Source organism: Lindgomyces ingoldianus (genome assembly GCF_010093535.1).
Source record: "Lindgomyces ingoldianus strain ATCC 200398 unplaced genomic scaffold BDR25scaffold_3, whole genome shotgun sequence".
In the NCBI taxonomy this organism is placed as follows: domain Eukaryota; kingdom Fungi; phylum Ascomycota; class Dothideomycetes; order Pleosporales; family Lindgomycetaceae; genus Lindgomyces; species Lindgomyces ingoldianus.
The window spans coordinates 2,335,919-2,354,684 of NW_022985164.1; the positions used below are offsets into that span (position 1 = coordinate 2,335,919).

Below are 18,766 nucleotides of genomic sequence, written 5' to 3' on the forward strand. Positions count from 1 at the left end.
ATCTTGACTGTGTCGTCATGTGACCCTGACGCCAGCCGGGTCGAGTCGTGTGAGAAGGCTACCGAGGTAATATGACTGCTATGGCCCTTGAGCGTTGACAGGCACTTGCCGCTACTCACATCCCAGATCTTGACTGTGTCGTCATATGACCCTGACGCCAGCCGGGTCGAGTCGTGTGAGAAGGCTACCGAGGAGATAGAATTGCTATAGCCCTCAAGCGTTGACAGGCACTTGCCGCTACTCACATCCCATATCTTGACTGTGCCGTCATATGACCCTGACGCCAGCCGGGTCGAGTCGTGTGAGAAGGCTACCGAGGAAATAAAACTGCTATGGCCCTCGAGCGTCGACAGGCACTTGCCGCTACTCACATCCCAGATCTTGACTGTGTCGTCATATGACCCTGACGCCAGCCGGGTCGAGTCGTGTGAGAAGGCTACTGAGAAGATAAAACTGCTATGGCCCTCGAGCGTTGACAGGCACTTGCCGCTACTCACATCCCAGATCTTGACTGTGTCGTCACGTGACCCTGACGCCAGCCGGGTCGAGTCGTGTGAGAAGGCTACCGAGGTAATATGACTGCTACGGCCCTCGAGCGTCGACAGGCACTTGCCGCTACTCACATCCCAGATCTTGACTGTGTGGTCACCTGACCCTGACGCCAGCCGGGTCGAGTCGTGTGAGAAGGCTACCGAGGAAATAAAATCGCTATGGCCCTCGAGCGTTGACAAGCAAGCGCTCCAGTTCTCTTGCATACCTGGCTTTATTGTGACTGAGCCCATCTCTTCCTTCTTAAAAAGGCCTCTTATTAGACTGCGAGTGGGGCTAAAGAGGAGCGCGGAAGCATATGCCTGAAGTGGACTATTCTCTATTGCCGACTTATGGGCCATAATAAATCGGCGCGCATCTTCAAGTAAGTTTGTCAAGCCAGGTCCATCTGTGCTTTTCTGGATAATATTAGTATACATTAGAAAATGTTGCTACTTTACTGCTCACCTGGGCTAATGTGTTGAGTTTTCCTATTGCAAGCACACCCTCTGACATGTTTCTATTGAGACTTAGAGCTTCAAGCCAGTAAAGGTATTTCTTTCTAAGGAAGCTGTCGACAAGGCCTCCGTCCTGGAGGACGTCCTTATCGTATGCAGAAGTGCTAGAACTCCAGTCACAGAGGTGATCGATCCAGTAGGTACACGAGTAGCGCAACGGCGCTAGGGGATCTGGCTTCAGCTGATAGACCTCTTCAATGGGATATCCTAATCTTCCCAATCTGTACATATCTCGTTGGAGCATCTTGGACATTGAAAGCAGTGATCTCAAGAAGACTGCATAATGGGCCTCTTCGCTTCCAGATGGGAATACGGTGTTGAATGCCTCTTTTTGCAAAAAATCCTTTGCAGACTGGTGGACAAAGTAGATGGTACCATCTCGGATAGTTAGAAGCGAGCCACAGCGGCTAACAATCTCCTGCAATAACCCCAAATCCTTGCCATCGAGCTCCCCTACAAGAGAGGATAGCTCTTCTAGCGTGATGGGGCGATACGCGACTGTGATTGTCGCTAGCACACGCTTGCAGAGTTCAGCATCGTCTGAGTCGTTGATATGCTGCATCATCCGCTCATAAAGAGAGTTGAGTCCTGGTGGAAATGACTTCAGCTTAGTGACGACATTCAACCGGGACATCTCCTTAAGATTCTGGCAGACCAAAGCTACCCAGAGGAATGTATCATTCGCATTTGAGTACAGATGATCAAGCACAGCGCCCTTAGTTTCGTCGTCGTAGTTCTTATCCTGCGATAGCTGAAGCACTTTCTGCTGGATGAATACACCAACAGCAGTAGAAACAGACTCCGCATTCAGCTCAAGGCTCAGCCTTACCCCCTGTCCTGCCTTCACCAGTTGTTCTTCAATACTTGGCCAGTTGCGGCTAGAGACTACCCACTTCACACAAGGTGATAATGAACACTGCTGGACAACAAAGTCAAGCAGTTTTGGCAAGTCTAATACGCACTCGTCAAGTGCGTCAATAATTAGGTATGTAGTATTCAAGTTTGAGTCTTGCAGAATGTTTGTGAAGATCTTAGATAAGGCAACCCAGGCGTTTGCATCCTCAAAGAGTGCTTTGCCTGCGTGGTCATACTTCTTCCGTAAATGCGGGACGAATGATGGCTGCTGATTGATAAGCAAGTACAGCAAACCTCGAAGCACGGCCGTGGCGCTGTTAATCCGTGAGTCTGTGGCCTGGCAGAAGAAGAAAGACAGCTGGCCTGTCTTGGTCATTGGCTTATTCAACTCGTTGATGATACCGCAAAGCAGCATCGTCTTGCCCTTGCCAGGATCGCCTTTAATCCATAGTAGTCGGCTCTGATCGTCGTCACGCCATCTTTGGAAGTCGGGGTTTTGGAGGATCCAGCGGTATGAGTCCTCCAGCAGTCCACCCTTAGTTTTCTCAATACGTTCCTTGTCGTGGCAGGGGTCGGTGACGCGTAAGTCCTGAATACACTTTCGATCTTGTTTTGTCATATCTACGAGAAAATCAGTCCTGTTTTACTAGATATACTACTACACTAACTATTCCCTGGGTCTCTCGCTGCTTTTACTACTTCACTATTCTCGACTAGCTCTTCAATATCCGCTTTCACCATCTCGTAAGCTTTATCGTTCCTTCCTTTAAACTTGACCATGCCTATATGGTCCTCATCTATTGTTCGGGCCCGCTGACTTGGATGGTCTAGCGAGGAGGAGTCTGGGGGTACAATCTGGCAATCTAGTTAGTCTTGCCAAAGTAATTAGATGTCTGCAGTACCAGTTGATTGAATCCCCCAAACCGGATACCGGTAACTCCTTTCGATTCCTGAAAAGTCCTTACTACAAGACTATCTCCGCGTGCTACCCATTGGGCCGTAAATGACTCCTGGCACAATTCAAGCTCAGGGCCGCCAGGCAATAATGCATGGATGACTTGACTGTTCGTGTCTATGCCTAGAAGACGACCCGCCATTCCTGCAACGCCTTCCCCGAACGACGCCCAATCCTTACTTCCTCGATGTGGAGTACCAAAGAAGAAGACACCTGTAGTTAACGTAAATAGCTTCTGAATTTCCGTATCTGGATGGCTTTGAGAGCGCCGCAGCACTTCTTTCACCAAGATCCCACCAAGAGAATGTGCCATAAAGAGCAGGCTCCTGTCTCCTACCTTCCTCCTCTTTACCTCTAATTGGTATAACAAGTCTTTCGCGTGGGAGAAAATGTTGCCTTGGTGTGCCGCCTGATAGCCTTGGGTGATCTTTGTATTATAGCCAAATGTCATTATCCTTGCCTTGGGGAAGTCCTCCTTGAGTAGGTCCCCCGGCCAGAAGATGTCTTTTCCTTGGCGCTTTCTATCTTTTGTATCGTTTTCCTGGTCAACACCCACTTCTGATGTCCCTAGCTCCATTTGTTTACGTTTCAAGAATTTAGGAATGATACTGAGGGTTCGCCGCTTCGTACTTTTAGCAGCTGCCGGAGGAGATAGACCCAGACTCTGGGGACTTTGAGCTGGCTTCGACTTATACGTCCAAGTGTCTCGTGGGTGTCCCTGGAGACCATGGACAAAGACAAAGCTGCTTAAATCAGTTCGAACTATTACTATCAAGGCCACTCGGTGAAACGTACTCAATCACCGCATCCTGAGGGTCACTTAGGATGGTGAGCCCGAAGTCCGCTATGGGAGTTGGAGCTTCCATGGCTGTCGCCATTAAGCACAAGCTGATAGTTTTGGACAAGACGGCGTTGATGCTGAATGCTTTTCGAGTTACATCAGCCTGGTCGTTCCATCCTGCTTTGCTGCGCGTGAAATGCCACTGGAGTGGTAAGAACTTAGATAGGAATCGCTTTCACCTGTTTGCTGCCTTTTTTTTTTTTTTTAACGCAGGAAGTCCTTTGAGATTGCTAGGGAAACAGGAAGTATGGAGGTGAGCTTGTGTTGCTAGCGGCTTCAGCTGGAGGACGTTTTACTTGGTGCGCCTGCATCGCTGTACAATCTTGGCGGACGAATTAGAGTTGACCGAGCCGTCGCCTATTCCTTTTCGATGATTGGAGGATCTAATAATAGCATTGAGGCTTGATGCACTTGAGTTTCTGTAAATCTACAGCAGGTTTCCCTAAGCTCAATAACCTAGCATGTTGGTGAGTGAGCACAAGGGAAGCAGGCTCGCCGGGACCAGCCACCGCCTCTTGCAAGTGGATAACTGGTGATCAACTGGTGGCGGTGCAATTTCTGGTACTGAATATAGCAATGGTTCAAGATTTAAATGCTCCTGTCAGTCTGCTTACCAGCAGGTGAACACCTTGATCACACTAGCGGGGAGGATGGCCGACCCGCTCCTGCTTTGACCTTGTTTTTCATGGGTAGGTCGAGGTACATGGGCCACAGCTATGGTGCTCCTGCAAAGCGCTAAGAGTCATTTCGTAAGCGTCTTTTTGAGCGACCGTGCGCTCAGAATAACCGAAGTGTAGATCCGGAAACCAATACTAGTCACCCCTGTAGGTTTTAGTTCATCTCAGTTTTTTTGGAGCTGGATTGCCTGGATAAGGTCTTCTCCTTATGTCAAGCCCGATAATAGCCACTACTCGCATCCTGGAATATCGCAAGTATCCGCATGACGCTTTTGAAAGAAAGAGAAAAGTCGACTCGAAGGATGGCTTGGCAGGCTGCTGTAACGGTACCGCAGTGTGCAGATTTCTGGAGAGGCCTCTTTTCCTTGGTCCTGTTTACCCACTTTTTAGCTTAAGTTTGGAGTGGTAGAACCCCTCCCCCCTCCCTGAAGAACTGTTTTCCCCGTGTTTTCTGTGTACAAGGTTGGTACGGCTATATCTGCTTTCTAATATACTATTGGAGTCTTTGTATTGCACCTCAAGCCGCAGTATTACTATCGGTTTGGCCATAGAGGATATGGGATATAGAAACAGTCTCCTTCGGCGTGATGATTGTATTGCAGTAGTGGGTCTTCCTGTCTTCATTTAAGCTAATATTGTGCGCTACTTTCTTGGTCTAGTTAGGCAGACTAGCGCAAGGTCCACAGCGGAACGAACATGCTCATTGCTAAGTCTTGCTATCCGCTCTTCCAACCAGCTGATCAAATGAGCCGGTCGAATTCCTTTAAGCAATTGGTTAGCTTTCCTTGGAAGTGCGCAAGTACTCGGTGTCTAAGTGGTTGATAACATGATTGTATCCCCCTGAGGGGGAATCAAGTCGCAAGCTATCCGACAGACCTTGATGTAAATATTCCGCGGAGCCTTGAGACAATGGACACAGTTTGATGCGACTTCCTTCCTTCTAAGCGCGGACATTGGGATCCTAGCGGCTGGACTTGGATCTTTTCCAAGGCTGTCTCTTGCTCTGGTTCCGTTCCAGGGCTCAACAATAGGTGCACGAACACCCCTGGTGCCTTCATTCAAGACACTCTAGAGAGATTACGGGAAAATAGGAGCGAGGCCCTTGGTCACATGCTAAAGGTGCAGTACAGATCGTGGGTCCTGGAGCACATGCCAACGTTGACGTTCGGGGCCGCTGGTGTTAACCGCCAGGGCTTCCAACGAGGCGTAGTACTGTACGATTGGGCGATTTTGAGGCCTGTACGGGTGAGATTTTGGGTACGTTCGTACGGCAGGGAGGAGGAGAGGTAGGTGTACGTATTGTAACTGTTACAGCTCACGTGATCTGTACAAGTAGTACAATTTAATTAAAGTACGCTATACTCTAGTTAAAACAGCTAAGATTATAGGTCTCTAGAGACACAAGATTAAGGTCTAATTAACTATAAGATAACTAATTCTCCCTAGTAACAAGAGCAGAGAGGTCTAAAAGCTTGCTACTTACTACCTTATGCTGTAGCTAGTTCTTCTAGAGTTAAATAGCCTTAATTGTTGCACTTTTTAGTAAGCCTTAATTATTAGTTACTGTACAACTAGCTGCGCTAAAACACCTCTCACACTTACAACTAGTAGCTAGGATAGTAAGGAAATTAAGGGCAATCTTAAAGAGGATAGGATAGGCTGTTTTGCCTCTAGTAAGCCACTATTATAGGGGTTCTCCGCGTAGTAAGGGGTAATCTTTGTAGTAATTAGCTCTTATAAAGTTATAGTAGAGCTGTAGCTTATTTAACACCTTCTTACACTTGTGTAAGCGCTAATTTGTTATAAGAGAAAGGTTAATAAAGAGGCAAGCCTTGTAATTATTGTTGTAATAGTTGCTACCTAGCAGCTTACAACACCTAGGAGATAATAGCTTATTCTTAACTTTATGCTTATCCTTAGCATTTAAATACTAGTTAAAGATTGTCTTTATTAACCTAGTTACCTTATCTACCTAGCTCTTGTAATACTGCTAGTAATCTTAAAACTAAAGTAAGCGCAATTAAGGGTTAAGGATAGTAGTAACTGCGTAGTACAAGACTAGCAGATTAAGAATTAGTTTACCCTAGTAAGTAGTAAGCTTTTAATAGCTAAACTTAACAGCATTTTTAAGGTATAAGTTACTTAGCTTGTTAGCAGTAATTACTCTTATTTAATTAAGGTAGATTTAGAGGCACTAAAGCTCTATTATAGTCCTCTATAGTAAGCTAGATAAGCTCTAGCCCTTAAGTCTCTTTATTATCTAATAGAACTTCTCTAAAAAGTTCTTAAAGCGCTTAATCTTATCCTAATTATCTTTAGTAATAAGATCTGCTAGGGCATTAAAGCTAGCTTGTTAAGTCTTTTTATTAGCATTAGAAAAGCCTCTTTATTGCTGTTAGAAGCAACTAATAGCCTCTCTAAGCTTGTAACAGCGTAATAGCATAAGGTAAACTAAGTGCTAGTGTACTCTGCTATTGCGCACTAGATTAAGCGTGCTAAACTGCTAAATTAAGTCCTCCTCTGCAATGTTAATTTAGAGAGTCTTAAAAAGCCTTATGCGCTTATGTAATGCTAGCACACTGTTTACAAAGTTATAGAGTTGTCTAATAACTCTACGCTTTCTATATAGCTTAAATTAATTGCGTAGAGCAGCTTTAGCAAGCTTCTGCTTAAATTTTATAACACCTTTGCTGTATATAATAGCTTTAATAACTACCTAGATTATATAGGCAGCGCAGTAGATTTAGTGCTGTCTATTAAGCTTATACAGTAGGTTAAGCTCCTTATTAAGGCTCTAGATAAGCTTGTTGTTGTTATTTAACACATTATCTCTAATAAAGCAGCTAAATTTTAACGTAATATTGTACTTATTAATAACAGCAGCTATCTTAGAAGCTTGCGCACTGCTAGTATAGTTACTGTATAAGTTTTTAAAGCTAATTAAGAGGTCTTGCTAAGCGTGTAAGGCATCTAGCTGTTGTTAGTTACAGAGTTCTTATAATAGTAGCCTGTGCGCGCATACTAACAAAGTAAGCTACTACTGTAAGGAAGGAAAGGTAGTTTCTAGAACACTATATATCTATGCTTAGCGCAATTTTTAATAGCGCAGTAATTAGTATTATTTAAATCTTCTTCTTTTACTGCATAAGTGCAGCATAGATATCCTTAGAGAGTGTAGTAGCAGAATGTAGTAGGGCAGCAAGAAGATCTATGCAATTCTAGCTAATAAAACTATAGGTCTTTAATAAAATAGCCTTTTTAAACAACTAATCCTGCACTATAACCTAGTTAACTAGGGCACTGCGCAGAGGACCCTCCTGCTATAGTGTATAAGATAACCCCCGCGACAAGCCTGCTGCTCCTCTAGCTGCCTCCCATAGGTGCTGCAGTAGCTGTACGCTATTAGGTAAGAGCTCTCTATTAACGTTAACCTTATGCTCTCTTAGTAGGTGCTAAATAATATAGTTATAGCTATCTACCACCTTTACAGCGCCTTAAAAGCCCTGCTTATAACACTAACAGCAGAGCTAGAGGCAGATTACCTTGCTCTGCTCCTCTAGGAGCGTTATATCTGCGCTATAAGCTTACACCTTTAACAGTGTACAATTGCTTTGTAAAGTAGTCTTGTTCTTTACTTAGTAACCTAATTATGCTAAGGGCAATGCCTGTTTTAAGTTTAATAGCTATATATTATTCTAATTAATTATAAACTTAACGCTAGCATTATAATTGCAGTTCTCTAGAAACTGCTGCAATTAATCTTTAGCTACAGACAGTGTACTATCACAGGATAAGGCAGGAGACGCAGTGTAGAGGGCTTTTAACTTCTACAGCCTATAAGACTGCGTAAAATAGACAACAGAGAGATCTAATTAACTAGATAAGGCCTATAAGGCGGCAAGACACGTAGATAGATAACTCTGTAATAGAAAATAGTCTGTAATAGGCATTTTTAAGACAACAGACTGCAGATAGATAGATTAAACCCCTTAGAAAGAGATTTAAGCGCCCTTGCAAAACTTTTGGCTAATTAGAGCTTTAGAAGCTCTCCCCGCAGACCTCCTGCTCACCAGAGTCCTCCTACTCCTCCAGAATCGCTATAAAAACTTCCTAAAAGGGTAATACAATCTGTACTACGTACTGTACCTAGGGCATCATTAACCGTACAGTGCGGCTTACGAACTCAGTACGTTCGTACTGAACACGTGACCGTTACGGTTCACTTTGTACGGACCGTAGTACGGCCCGTTGGAAGCCCTGTTAACCGCACCCTCCTAATCCCATCTCTCTGGAGATCTCGGTTAATGGTTACTCTACCTAGGCATCTTCCTCTCACCGCAACACAAAAGCCTCTCTCTCTCTTGCATCCAACGTCCTCCGGCAGCTTCCGGCAGCCTACAACTCCCGAGCAGCCATAACCGTTGTGGGTGTGCCTCGGCTTTGGTTCTACGGTCTGCATCAAGAGCAACAGCTCAATACTCCAGAACACCGACGACCTACCTTTGGCGGCCCTAACGACAAATATGGGGCAGGCGATGAAGTACCAATCCACTGGGGACGGCAGAACAGGCTGAGAAGAAAAGATTTATTCCACGTGTCTAATAATTGGCTTCTTTAGCATCGTTTTCCCCTTACCCTCTTTGGAGAGTGAATTAGCTATATCTTTAAAACCTGCATCTTTTTGGGCAAATGGAAAGTATTTCTCTGAATCATTTTCTACTTTGCCTTTTGTCTGAATAGTCCGGTGCTGAAAGCTAGAGAGTTTGGTCCTTGAACGGAACATGGGTTTGTTTCTCTCTCGCCTATGATTGTCGAGGAGGGTTTAGTTGGGGTATGCATAGCTAGATCGCCTGTCATGTGTAAGGCATATATACTATTCTGCTCGCGAATCAACCGTGGGTTGACTATTTGTACCTTTTTAGTTGTGATAGCGAAGTGGTACGGAGCCCCGTCTTTATATCATATGAATTACGTTTTCCACCTTCAGGTGTTCCATTCCTGAAGCCCTGCATGGCAAACGAGAGCCACTTCCCCACCTCTTACACATATCTCATTAAGATGCAGCAATATTCTATTACGAGGTTGTTACACTAACAACAGCGTGGCTCCCTAACCCTACCCCGCGAATAGACGTCAGCAGACGGGTGCATGCTCCTCAAAGATGTGCTCGTGGCGCATGATATGCTGACAGGTACTACGACATGCATAAGCACGAAATAATTACCATCTGTCCCGCAGTTTCTGTCCCAACGCTGCCTGATACGGCTGCTGTTGAATTCCTTTTCATTCACCGCCTCTGCCTGGAGAGAAAATCGATGCACCAGTAGCTTCAACGACTTTCCTGACCACATTGAGACGTCCGTAGCAGCAGTGCTGACAGCCCCTCTAACTCTGATATATATTGTCCATAGCATGTACATGTTTCAGGCGTCTCCCCAGCAAAATCATGGAGGAGCTGAGTTTGAATTCGGAGCGCCCCACTATGATCAAAAGGTACAGGTGGAGCTCGTCCCGCTATGTGGTGCTTGCGGTTTCGATAGCACCCCCTGTCGCCGATGTGGGACCGTACCTTCGCGACGCCATCATCGCTTGAAATTTCAACAGTGCAACACAAAATACAAAACACAAAACACAAAACACAAAACACGCTGCAACTGGCTACCATGGCCGACTACTCGCGCCCGACAACTCCCGAGGACAGTGCCAATGGGATTCCTACGCCCTGTACGCCGAAAACCACAAGTCTTGCTCTGACAGAATATTCGACCAACCCTTCGCCGCCATCGGAGTCTCCCAAGGCGAAATTGAAAAATGCTGTCCCGGATGCGTTCCTCCTGCCGAATGGATATCCTGATGTATGAGAATAGTTATCTTTGTATACTAGAGCACGGGGATGAAGAGACTAAGTGTATTGTAGTACCTCCGCCTTATCCTCACCTCCCGCGTCTACGAAGTCGTCGAAGAAACACCCCTCACACATGCTACAAATTTAAGCAACCGTTTAGAATCCAATGTCATGCTCAAGAGAGAGGATCTGCAGCCCGTGTTTAGCTTCAAGCTGCGAGGAGCGTATAACAAGATGGCACATTTGGATTCAATGGATCGGTGGCGGGGTGTTGTAGCGTGCAGTGCTGGTATGTCTCTCACCAGTCAAGATATAAGGCCTTCAGGGCTGATTGCCTTTGATAGGGAACCATGCCCAAGGCGTCGCATACTCCGCCCGTCGCCTCCGCATACCCGCAACCATCGTCATGCCCTCGGGCACCCCCGACATCAAGCACAAAAATGTCTCCCGACTAGGCGGCTCAGTCGTCCTCCACGGAGCCGACTTTGACGCCGCCAAGGAGGAGGCACATCGGCTGGAGAAGTTCCACAACCTCGTATCGATTCCACCCTTCGACGACCCATACGTGATAGCAGGCCAAGGCACAATTGGCATGGAATTGTTACGGCAGACCAACTTACAAAACCTGGAGGCTGTCTTCTGCTGCGTTGGTGGTGGTGGATTGATTGCTGGTGTTGGCATATACATCAAGCGCATAGCGCCTCATGTCAAGATCATTGGCGTGGAAACGTACGATGCCAACGCCATGGTGGAGTCACTGAGAGCGGGGAAGCGTGTCGTCCTCAAAGACGTAGGACTCTTTGCTGATGGTGCAGCTGTTAAAACCGTGGGAGAAGAGACGTTCAGGATAGGCCAGGAAGTGGTTGATGAGGTGGTGCAGGTCACGACCGATGAGACCTGCGCCGCCATCAAGGACATGTTCGAAGATACGCGATCCATTGTCGAACCAGCAGGCGCACTGGCCCTTGCCGGGTTGAAAAAGTGGGTGGCGAGGAACCCAAGTCCAAAGAGAGAGAGGGGCTTGATCGCCGTGGCAAGTGGAGCCAACATGAACTTTGACCGACTCCGCTTCGTCGCTGAGCGCGCTGCTCTTGGTGAGAATAAGGAGGCTTTGCTATCGGTCCACATCCCCGAGCAGCCCGGCGCGTTCGCAAAACTCGTCTCCTCCATCCATCCCATGGCCGTCACAGAATTCAGTTACCGGTACAGTGGACCCAGCTCCGCTAATATCCTCGTCGGTGTCGAGATGAAATCTGCCACCCGCGAAAGAGATCTCCCTGACCTCATCACCAGGCTAGGAGCCGAAGGCATGACCGCGCACGACCTTTCACAAGACGAGCTCGTTAAGTCGCATATTCGATACCTAGTCGGCGGCCGAAGTAGCGCTGCGGACGAACATCTCTTCATGTTCGAGTTTCCAGAGCGAGGTGGTGCGCTCTATAAATTCTTGCATACCCTCCAACCTGGCATGAACATCTCGCTATTCCATTATCGGAACTATGGAGGTGATGTGGGCAAGGTCTTGGCTGGGATACAGTGTAAAGAGGATGAGAAGGATAAGTTGACGGAGTTTTTGAAGGCTATTGGGTATCCGTGGGAGGAGGTAACGGATAGTCCGAGTTATAAGATGTTCTTAAGAGATTGAATGGATTTGGAAGTTTCGAGGGATGCGAGTGGGCCATTCTGGTGTACCTGGTGTTTGCTTATCTTTAATACGATTTGTGATATCCCGATAGATGAATACAGGGTTTTTAATGTCTAGTCTGCGTGCAAATAACCGTTCTGCAAAGTATAATTCGATATAGCAGTTATCGGAGGATGTAGGGTTGAAGTATAACGTCGGAAGAGCACATTAAAGAGATTGCACATTTACCTAATCTTGACAGTCCATACCTCTCTCAAGATGCTTCGGTGACCTTCCTCTCCAGGTTTCCCTTACGATGACTCTCTAGAGAGAGTCTGAGGCATGTCTAAGTTAACCGTGACCTAGACGCAGAAAAAATAGTAGCATAGAAACTAGACAATCTTAAATAAAAAAGCTTTGCAGAAGAGTATGCTATAAAGTTTAAGAAATACTAATTCTAGTATAGATAGACAGACTTATAAGCACTATGCATAATGTTTTATAAAAGACTTAAGAACTTAGCGAAAAATAAGATTAGTTAGCTAGAAAAGCTAATAGACTTTATTAAGTATATAGAACTAGTAATTAGAATTAATAATAGGCTCTATATAAGAGAATTAAAAAATAAAGAAGTTAAAAAATAAAGAATAGTATTTTATAAAAAACAACACTTGTGTCTACTCTAAAACTTATAGACCTGAGCAAAGTAGAAGCTATAAATAAAAGAAAAGGCATTAATAAAGCCTTATAAAAACTATTTATAAAAAAAGAAAAAAAATAGTGTTAAAAAAAGCGTGCCTAAAATGTAAAACAGTAGAACATTTTAAAAAAAAAAACTGCCTAGACTTTAAAACTTAAAAGAATAAAAAAAGAGTATAAATATAAAAGTTTACTATACTAAAATTAAGCTATCTTTTTAAGATGTTAAGAAATAATTAGATTTACACCTTTACTAAAAGTGTAAAGGAAACTATTTCCTAGGTTAGTGTAGCTAAGTTTATTAAAAAGTAGTAGTTTTAAATAAATAAGAGCTATAGTACTCTCTACGCCTAAGCAGCTAAGTCTAAAGAATAGTGTGAAGCTATGTGGAGCACCAGAGACATGAGGAACTGCATTGAATGTATTGCTAGAGGAGTCCTTTGTAGGAGTCTATATACATGCGAAATGAGTGGGTGAGTCTTGGCAACAGATCATGGTGACGATGCACACGACTATGATGACGACGCATCCGATCATGGTGACGACGCATGCGACCATGGTGACGACGCATCCGACTATCGTGTGATTACTGCAAACAAATAGACTAACTAGAATAATATACTAGTCTATGTAAAAAATGTTATAAAAGGATAGAAAAGGTTCTTAGTAGAACAAAAGCTTAAAAAGCTTTCAGCTAAAAAGCTAGACAACTAATACTTTAATAAATTATGTTAGAAGTGTAAAGTAGTAAATTACAAGAAATTATAGTATAATAGAGAATATTACTAGGTAAAAATATAAAACAAGCCTAAAGTGTAAATAGTAATTACTAAGGTTACATAATAAAATTACAGCCTATTTACTAAGCAACAGTGTAACTAATTTTACTAAAACATACTTGTCGCGTACAGCTATCCGTCTACATATATCCTTCTGCTGTGCTAGCTAGGAGGTTGACCTTTTGGCAAAACGCAACAGTTATAAGCCTAGTTCGCGGCGTAGTGTAGATGGTTAGCGCTTGAAAAATTTGCGCACCCCTGCTCTACTAATAAGATTGCATTATCCTAGAACACTGCGTGTTTAATTCCCACGCTTAGCAAAGAGCATTTAGGCAGTGCGCCTATTACAGAGGCTACCTTGTATTTAGATCTGTCTCTAAGTTCTGTTGCTTAGGCAAGAGGAAGGGTGTGTTAAGGTTGTTTTAACATGTTTCACCTCTCTTGTTCTACAGTTCAAGCTGGGGGGTGTGTCGCGTACAGCTATCCGTCTACATATATCCTTCTGCTGTGCTAGCTGGGAGGTTGACCTTTTGGCAAAACGCAACAATACTTATTTAAAATAAAAAGCTAGGAGAACTATAAAACAAGTTTACTAGACTACTAACATAAAAATTAAGAATACTAACTCTACTACTAGCATTAGCAATAGTTAGAAAAGAATTAGAAAATTAGAACAACTAGAACCTATATACTATATATAGATTATTAAAACACAACATAGATAATTGTCTATAGAAAGAACACCTAGTATAAATTGTTTAAAATAAGGAATTCCTAGTGTAGACTTTGTAACGATTCTCATGAATCGTTCCATCTCGGGTCGCCCGGAACCTCCGGAAGGCCCCCGTATCGGCCCCGACCTCGACCTGGCCCCGACCCCTGCTGTTACCCCTATTCCCTCATGTATTTAGTCGCACCTCGCCCCTGTAGCTAGCTCAGTAGTTTTCTGATATCCTTTTGTACAAGGCCTATAGGTGTCAATGGCATTCCCAGGTTCTGAGTCCCCACGCACTCCCATATGCCTCTGAGTGGATTCCCACCGCATTCGGACCCATTGTCTTGCCTGCGCCGTTACAGACTTAACAACTACTACAACTAGTAGTGCTACAACTAGGATTTTGCTACAAGATATAGTATACCTGTTAGAATAGAAGATGCTCTAACTAGCAAGAAAAATATAAGGCTAGATAGTAGCCTAAGGACATCCTAGAAATTAATAAAGCAGATAACTTAAAAGAATAGACAACAACATGTAAAAACATAGAATGCATTACCTGTAGAAACAGCCTCTTTTACAAAGCATAATTATACTACTTATGTAAAAAATAACACTATGCTTTCTACTATTTTTAGCGTAAAGTAGCATAATAGAATAATTAACTTTAATACTATAAACAACTCTATAATTACAACTATAAAGCAGAATATTGCTATATATATATTAATAAGACAAAAATAAATACCTGTTACAACCTACAATTAGATCGTAAGCTACCAACCACAGACGCCCCACTGTCTGAACAAAAAAGGTTAGAACACCTTTCCTGTCCCGCGTAACAAGTCACGTGACTTGACAGACTAAGAATAGACAGACCCGCTAGTCTAAGGCACAGCTAAATGCACTGTCTAATAGGACAAGAAGGTTTAGACGCAGAAGAGCGCTGTTGCGCACAGCTATACGCTACGCTCTTTAGCACTTAACAACGTGCAACCCTATGTATATAGCCTTAATCCTAACTAGTATAGAATGGTTGTAATTAAAGTTTAGTTTATTATTAGCTTCTAGCTACATAGACTAAGTAGTATTACTACTTTATAATAAAAGTAATACTAATTATATATTTTACACTATATATACCTCTATCTTATTCTAAACTAGAACTGTTTAACCTAAGCACTTTATACTGCTGTTAAAGAGCAAACTACAGTTAACTTACCTCTTCTTACTCTAACTATAACTAAGTAGACTATACATCTGCAACAGTCTAAGTTCTTTATTCCTCTTCCTCTCTATATTTAACTTCTAAGGCTCTAAGTGTAACGGCGCAGGCAAGACAATAGGTCCGAATGCGGTATGAATCTACTCAGAGGCATATGGGAGTGCGTGGGGACTTAGAACCTGGGAATGCCATTGACACCTATAGGCCTTGTATGAAAGGATATCAGAAAACTACTAAGCTAGCTACAGGGCAAGGTGCGACTAAATACATAAGAGAATAGGGGTAACAGCAGGGGGCAGGGCAGAGTTAGGGCTAGGTTAAGTTAGGGTTAAGCTAAGGTTAGAGCTAATACAGGGACCCTTTAGATAGGTTCTAGGCGACCTAAGATGGAACAAGAATTGTTACACTACCCCCCCCTCTGTAGACTAATAGTCCCTATTAGTAGTATTTATAGTACAAAGTATTATTGTTATGTCCTCTGCCTTCTTAAACTAAAACTAGTCTAATTTAGCTAGGTGTCCTTGCTAAGTATTCCTTTGCACTGCTAGCGGTGTCTTCTAAACCTAACACTACGCATGCAGTTATTAATTATTAGGGTAGCAGGTGTAGTTTGTTAATTAAAGCTAATTTAGATAGGATAATAAGGTCTTTCCTATAGGTCCTCCTTTCTAGATTGTACACTGTAAAGTAGGCTACTATAGCTTTAAAAAAGTTTGCCTAGGTATGTTTAAAACTATAATTTAGTACCTGTAGGCTAGGAGGAAGCTTCTTTTATAAGTAGAAAGACTAATCTAACTAAAATACTTTTCCCTTAATAGCTGCACTAATAAAGCGCGCTTTAAATGTAGAAAAAGCTTTCTTTTTATCTATTCTAAGAGTCTAGAACACTTACTATGCCTTAGTTTTCTTCTAACTAGTAATAAAATAAGCTTGTAAGAGCTTTATTATTTCTTTTATGTTTCTAAACTAAAAGTAATCTAATTTAGCTAGGTATCTAGGCTTTAGATAATCCTTTGCGATACTAGCCATGTGTCCCTATATTAATGCTATGTGTGCACGCTTGCTTTAATAGTAATCTAAATTAATGTTAAGTCTGTCTATAATAAAGGCTTGCTATTATTTAAACATAGGTTCTTTGCTGTCTGTAAAAATCTTAATCTTAGGCGTGTGTTTAGTAAGGTGGATTTACTAGGTCTAAGGGGTGCCTAAAAGATCTCTTGCACTTAGAGTAGCAAAGGTAGTACAAGGCGTTATTAGGGGTGATTTAGTAGTTAGTAGGGGTTAACTAGTAGTTTTTAGCTAAATTAGCTGCTTAAGCTGTGCTTATAATTAAGCAATCTAATTATTAATAGATATACTACTAGGGGTTAACTCTAAATTAGGTAGGGGTATAGCTTTAGGTGCTGCAGGAGCAGGTTTAGCTGTTAACATAGATTGTTAATTAACTCTAGAGGGCTTGCTTTAGCTAGAGCGTATTTTAATTCTAGAATTAGAGGGTAGTAGTTAGTTAGACATTAGCAGTTGTCTCTAATTCTAATAAGTTATTAGTAGTTTCTAAGTTTCTACCTTAGCGCCTCTATGCAACTTTTCTAAAGGCAATCCTAATTATAGGGGATAGGAAGTTCTAAACCTAAAGGCTTTAGTTAACTAGAAGTTAATAGGATCTAGTTTATAGACTAAGTAATTTAATGTAACAGTGTAGAGAATTGTAACCTAAACTAAATTAGACACATCTTAGGCTTAGACATAGTTAAACAGATAATTAATGCAATATTATTATAAAGCTGTTACTAGCAAAAGCAAGTTTTCTAATATAATGTAACAGCGCAGGCAAGACAATGGGTCTAAATGCGGTATAAATCCACTTAGAGGCATATAGGAGTGCGTGGGGACTTAGAACCTAGGAATGCCATTAACACCTATAGGCCTTATACAAAAGGATATCAGAAAACTACTAAGCTAGCTACAGGGCAAGGTGCAACTAAATACATAAGGGAATAGGGGTAACAGCAGGGGGCAGGGCAGAGTCGGGGCCAGGTCGAGTCAGGGTCGAGCCAAGGTCGGAGCCGATACGGGGACCCTTCGGATGGGTTCCGGGCGACCCGAGATGGAACGAGAATCGTTACACTAAGTACTTTAGACACTATTTATTTCAAGTAAAAATTATAACTATAATTACTCCCCTCTAATAAAGTATAAATCTTATACTCTTTATCTATAGAGATACTTTAATAACAAGAGCTGCCCTATTAAAATTAATAATAAACCTAACTGCCTCTAAACTAGAGCTTATAAAGTAGGTAGTAAACTTATAGGTAGAACTTACTACCCTTTACTACTATCTTAACAAGTAAATAAACACATTAGTAAAAATTTTTTTACATCTTATACTACTTACACTCTTGATAAGCTAGTTTAAAAACTTAAAACCTTTTTTTTACCTACTGCTAACTTTATATACGCTATAACTTTAGAGCGTTTTAAACTAATAAAGAAATAGTTAAGTAGATAGGCCTCTACCTAGAAGAAACCCTAGCTATATAGTTCTAACCCTACACAGATAATTAGAACTAGTATAAAAGAATAGAAACTTTACTACACAACTAAACCTAATTAATTTTTAAAAAATATAGAAAAATTTAAGAAAGTGCTAAAAACTATTTATAAATAAGTAAATTAAAAAAATTAGCAGTAGATAAAATAAATAACTTACAAGAAAAAAAATAGTACAGTAATACATAGCTTAATTTTGCAAGCAATAAGCTATTTATAGGTAGACAGACTAAAGGGCCCTCTGCTGCATGTTCTATAAAGGACTTTATAACTAGATTAAGGATAGGTATAAACACATTAATAAACTAAAGAATCTAGAACAGTTTATTAAATTAGCTATAGTCTATAACAACAGATATAAAGAACAGGATCTTAAATTAAAAAGAAAAAAGAATAGTAACTAGAAGCCTACTTAAACTTTAAAAAAAATACCTTGTAAAGAAACTTATAAATCTTAGTAAGGTAAAAGCTATAAAAAAGAAACTTTTAAAAATAATAAAAAAGAACTAACCTTTTTTAATAATTGTTGCGTTTGCTAAAAGGTTAACCTCCTAGCTAGCACAGCAGAAGGATATATGTAGACGGATAGCTGTACGCGACACACCCCCCAGCTTAAACTGTGGAACAAGAGAGGTAAAACATAGTGAAACAACCTTAACACACCCTTCCTCTTTCGCCTAAGCAACAGAACTTAGAGACAGATCTAAATACAAGGTGTAAAGATGGGATGGTAAGTAGCACGGATAGCACTGAGAGCAAGCTTTCGGAGAAAGATAGGAGTGTATTGTAAGAGAGACGAATCGCTGCCAAGCTTCGCTTGTCAGGATTCATGCTTATATACGAAGCACAGGTCATACGACCTCCAAACAGGTCAGGTGAGGCCATACTGGCCCGTTCTGGGACATCCGGCCTTACATTATCCCCCCTTATAGTAGTCCTATGACTTAGAGGA

General features: G+C 42.2%; 3 protein-coding genes across 3 annotated transcripts in view; 2 read left to right on the forward strand and 1 right to left on the reverse strand.

Annotated features, from left to right (window-relative positions):
• The window catches only part of BDR25DRAFT_331440 (WD40 repeat-like protein), a 3,910-nt gene extending 917 nt beyond the window's left edge, over window positions 1-2,993 (reverse strand). The window contains exons 1-4 of the mRNA XM_033692632.1: window positions 2,804-2,993; window positions 2,570-2,756; window positions 997-2,522; window positions 31-947 (exon numbers count right to left, since the gene is read on the reverse strand). Coding sequence (XP_033553635.1) covers window positions 31-947; window positions 997-2,522; window positions 2,570-2,681 — 2,555 coding nt within the window. The 5' untranslated portion in view covers window positions 2,682-2,756; window positions 2,804-2,993. The remainder of the gene's footprint in view (window positions 1-30; window positions 948-996; window positions 2,523-2,569; window positions 2,757-2,803) is intronic.
• A 6,999-nt stretch (window positions 2,994-9,992) lies between these two features.
• Window positions 9,993-11,864, forward strand: BDR25DRAFT_331442 (threonine dehydratase-like protein; the record flags this gene model as incomplete). Its single annotated transcript, XM_033692633.1, has 3 exons — window positions 9,993-10,229; window positions 10,292-10,508; window positions 10,564-11,864. Exons 1-3 carry the CDS (start codon window positions 10,038-10,040, stop codon window positions 11,862-11,864), a joined length of 1,710 nt encoding a protein of 569 aa, XP_033553636.1. The 5' UTR covers window positions 9,993-10,037.
• A 1,062-nt stretch (window positions 11,865-12,926) lies between these two features.
• BDR25DRAFT_391154 (uncharacterized protein) lies at window positions 12,927-13,145 on the forward strand (the record flags this gene model as incomplete). Its single annotated transcript, XM_033698134.1, has 2 exons — window positions 12,927-12,963; window positions 13,021-13,145. 2 exons carry the CDS (start codon window positions 12,927-12,929, stop codon window positions 13,143-13,145), a joined length of 162 nt encoding a protein of 53 aa, XP_033553637.1.
• Between the last annotated feature and the right edge of the window lie 5,621 nt (window positions 13,146-18,766).